The sequence below is a fragment of the Nicotiana attenuata genome, unplaced genomic scaffold, assembly GCF_001879085.1.
Source record: "Nicotiana attenuata strain UT unplaced genomic scaffold, NIATTr2, whole genome shotgun sequence".
Lineage (NCBI taxonomy): Eukaryota > Viridiplantae > Streptophyta > Magnoliopsida > Solanales > Solanaceae > Nicotiana > Nicotiana attenuata.
In genome coordinates, this window is record NW_017670717.1 from 464,111 (window position 1) to 467,926 (window position 3,816).

At 35.8% G+C, this 3,816-nt stretch overlaps 1 protein-coding gene across 1 annotated transcript in view; it reads left to right on the plus strand.

Moving 5' to 3' along the window:
• Positions 1–3,816, plus strand: part of LOC109242604 (tryptophan--tRNA ligase, cytoplasmic-like) — a 15,081-nt gene that overhangs the window by 8,603 nt on the left and 2,662 nt on the right. The window contains exons 3-4 of the mRNA XM_019409442.1: positions 18–110; positions 1,719–1,799. Coding sequence (XP_019264987.1) covers positions 18–110; positions 1,719–1,799 — 174 coding nt within the window. The remainder of the gene's footprint in view (positions 1–17; positions 111–1,718; positions 1,800–3,816) is intronic.

The window sequence follows — 3,816 nt, forward strand, 5'->3', positions numbered from 1 at the left end:
GGTAAATGATTTTTCAGGATCCTTATTTCCGAATGACTCGAGATGTCGCTCCCCGGATAGGTTATCACAAGCCTGCTTTGATTGAATCATCTTTCTTTCCTGCCCTTCAGGTTTTTTTCCTTCCTTATAGACCAGTGACTGAACAATATTAGTTCTGTTACAAATACAATGAAGTTTCACTATGATGATGCTTCTGTGACTTCGCCTTTTACAGTTAATTAGTAATTTGTTCTATGACATTTATTTATCCGTCATCAACTTCTTGTTGCTACAAGGTTTTAACTTTTCTTGCTGCAAGCTGGCCTGGACACTACTACAGTTAAAAAAAGATATTACGTCATCAATAATCAAACATTTAGATAGAATCATTATCGCGTACCCGTCGTTCTCCCGTACCCATCATTCTGGAATCTAAAGCACCTGCCAGTGCCCTGTGGTATGATCCTTTTGAGGTGCGACAGTCTTTAGACTCTAATTTCTTACAAATGAAAGCAATGTTCTGCTTTGGTGCTTCATTCTGGTTATATATGAGTATTTCAGCATCTAAGTTGGAACTGTTAACTTCTCACCTTTCTGATTGACAAAAAATTGCAGTTCACTGCTTGTGCTTCGTCATAGCTTAGAGACCAATAAATGTAGCATATTTTGGTCATAGACCTGTACAACATAAATCTAGTTTGTTCGTTTACTTATTTAATTTTTGTATAGACCGAGTAATGCAGCATTCCTGAAAGCTTTATTCTCTCCCTGGAATTCTGCTTGTGCCTAGCATCTGGATTGTGATTCTTCATGCTAGAGAAGTATTTCTCGACTAGGAAAACGAGTTGCCTCCTGCATAGAATTGATATGAAAAGAAGTTAAAAACACTTAAGCTTACTATAACACATCAACTTCTCAATCGATATTAACATTTTTTTTGTTTGTTGATGAAGTAAGTAGATTCATTGCTGGCATCAAGAAGATGCAAATTGTACAAAAGAGGTGTTGTTAGCTTCATTACATTTGTCTGTGCTATAGCAGGAAGCTAACAAGTTACAAAATAAGAGACCAAGCTAATCTATTCAGAATGTTAGCTCTGGATTACAAAAAACTGTTTAATGAAAATTCCATAAAGCCTCTGGAAGACAGTCCCCAAGGAAACTGAAGAAAGAATTTCCTTGTTAGATGTTCAATTCAGTCAAGCAAAGCCCCACATCTTCAATAACTTTTTCACAAAGGATTCGTCCTAGTTGGAACACTGTTTGCTAGAACCATTGTTGTCCATATTACAAATAGTCTCCATATAAATGTTGTCTTCTACTAACAGATGGAAATGTGTGTTGACTAATAAATCATCTTTCATATTTCCAAAATGTCAAATAAAATCTGTATTTTCTTTTCATTTTTCCCCTTCTTTTTACCACTTTCACGCTCTTCCCAGTGGAATTTGGTTCTTAATTAGTGCAATTGCAGATGATTCTTGAGTTCCAACTTAATTGAAATGGATTACTAACTATATAATGGTTATTTCATTTCATCTTTGTTCTTTTTCTGATGTGGCCACCTCCATGCTTGTAATCTGTCTGATTCCAAATAAGTAGAAATACAACTGTTTCTCATCCTTGTTACTTGTCAAATTAGTTTGTTGTTTCAGCTTCTGATTTTTAATGGGTCTGCTTGTAAAAATTCTTCTGCATTGCCTTTCTGTTAATATTCTACATTTTGTTGAACATTTGCAGGGGGAGAATGGAAAAATGTCTGCTAGTGATCCAAATTCTGCCATTTATGTGACTGATTCAGCAAAAGAGATAAAAAACAAGGTTGGGGTTTTTTATGATGTGAACTGTATTATTACACACCTTCTCAGAAAATAATTCCTTCCGAAAAAATATACTTTACACATCTCACATTCATCACCGTATAATGAGTTAGCAGTTCTAGATTTGTTAGAACCCCTACATGCTTAGGAAGGATATGCTTTGTTCTTTTGCTGCTCTCTTATTTTTGGTATCTAACACATTACACAGATTTTTTTTATAAAGGTAATACTTATTACAATTGGGGAAGCCCCCACATACAAGCTGTATGCCAAAAAGAAGAGAACCTACACCGAAATATGATTCTCAATAAAAGAGGCCCTATCCTCTATACAAGTTGGGATCTCATAAGTACACCAAAAAGAAACTAGAAACAAAAGACTACTTTGTAATTTTACAAAATCTTGTTCCACCCCTTCAAAAGGCATCATATTTATCTCTTTCCAAATAACCCACATGATTGCTAATGGGGCAAGAATCCAAGCCCTCAGACTTCTCTTTACCCTCCTATGAGCCCAACTATGCAATGCTTCTTTTACTGTGCCTGACATCACCCATTCCACCCCAAACAAATTAAGGACCACCCTCCATAAACGAGTAGTCACTTGACAGTGCAATAGGAGATTATCTGCATTTTCACCGAGCTTTTCCATGTGAAACACCAGCTGATATATGTGATCCTCCTCTTTCTCAGATTTTCCGCTGTCAAAATCACTCCCTTTGCCGCCAACCATGCCAATTAACACACATTTCTCTGTGCTCTAGAGATCCAACAGAGCAATACATTCCTCTCTGCCTAATAAACTCTGTTAATAAGATTTAACAATTAATGATCCATCTCTACTCTCTCGCCATCTCCATACACATTAATAACCCATTTCAACATGGGACCTTGTATAAGATGTAGATTCTCTAGAAGATCTCATTGGTTCCTTGTAGCTGTTACAAGATTGTTTTTGCAACTTTTTGGGTCTTGTAACCCTGGTTTTACTCATTAGCACAGTCTTTGTGCTAAGGACTATCTTTTAATATAATGAAATCTGTTACCTTCTCAAAAAAATTAACCCATTTCAACATTTGGTTAGCTACTGATCAGGTTTCAGCTACCACTAATTAAACAAATAAATAAAATAAAATAAAATAAGCTAAGATAGGGGAGAAGTTAAGAAGCTAGGGTGAGATCTTGGATTTAGTCAAGTTACTCTATGGTTCCAATCCTAGATGTTAAGAAGTTTCCCTGTCTATAAATGCGAGCAATTGCTGTTGCTGTGCTTGATAGTGTATTTTGACCTTCAATGCCTTTTAGATGAAGAACCTGCACTATGTTGGAATTTTAGTTTCATTTAGCTGATACCTTGTGAGCAAATTGAAGAGATTTTGGGGCGCTCACTATAGCTGTTGGACAGAGTGTGGAATGTGTGTTTTTCTTTTCTGTTATTGTTATCATTGATAATTGTAATTGAATTGCTTCCAACCTACAACAACAACAACAACAACAAACCCAGTGTAATCCCAAAGTGGGGATAAGCTTTCCAACCTATTGAGTAAAAAATGATATTTATGATGGGCACTCTTGAGAAGAACCTTATCATACAATTGATGTTAAAGATACTTCTAAATAGTAGATGACTTTCAACAATAATCGTAATGGAATTACACTGTCTGATTTTGGGCAATTCTCATCAATGGCACAAGTGTGCCTTCACCTTTATACAGTCTGAAGTTGTGGATTTTACTGACTGAATCTTCTGTTTGCAGCCTCATATGATGTTTGAGATTATCCGATCAATATATGGCTTTTCTATTGCGCCTTTTGCTTGTATTACTGGGACAACATTAGCATTTTGCTGGACCATCTTGTTAAATCATCTTTGTTACCTTAGTGTCTTCAATCAATACTTGCAGTACTGAGAAATTTTTTCTGTAATTGCTTTTCCATACTTATCCTTCTCAGACTTCAATGTGTTCTTTTTAAAGTTCTTGTTTGTGGGGAGGGAAGAGTTGGGGTTTCTTTTTTTTT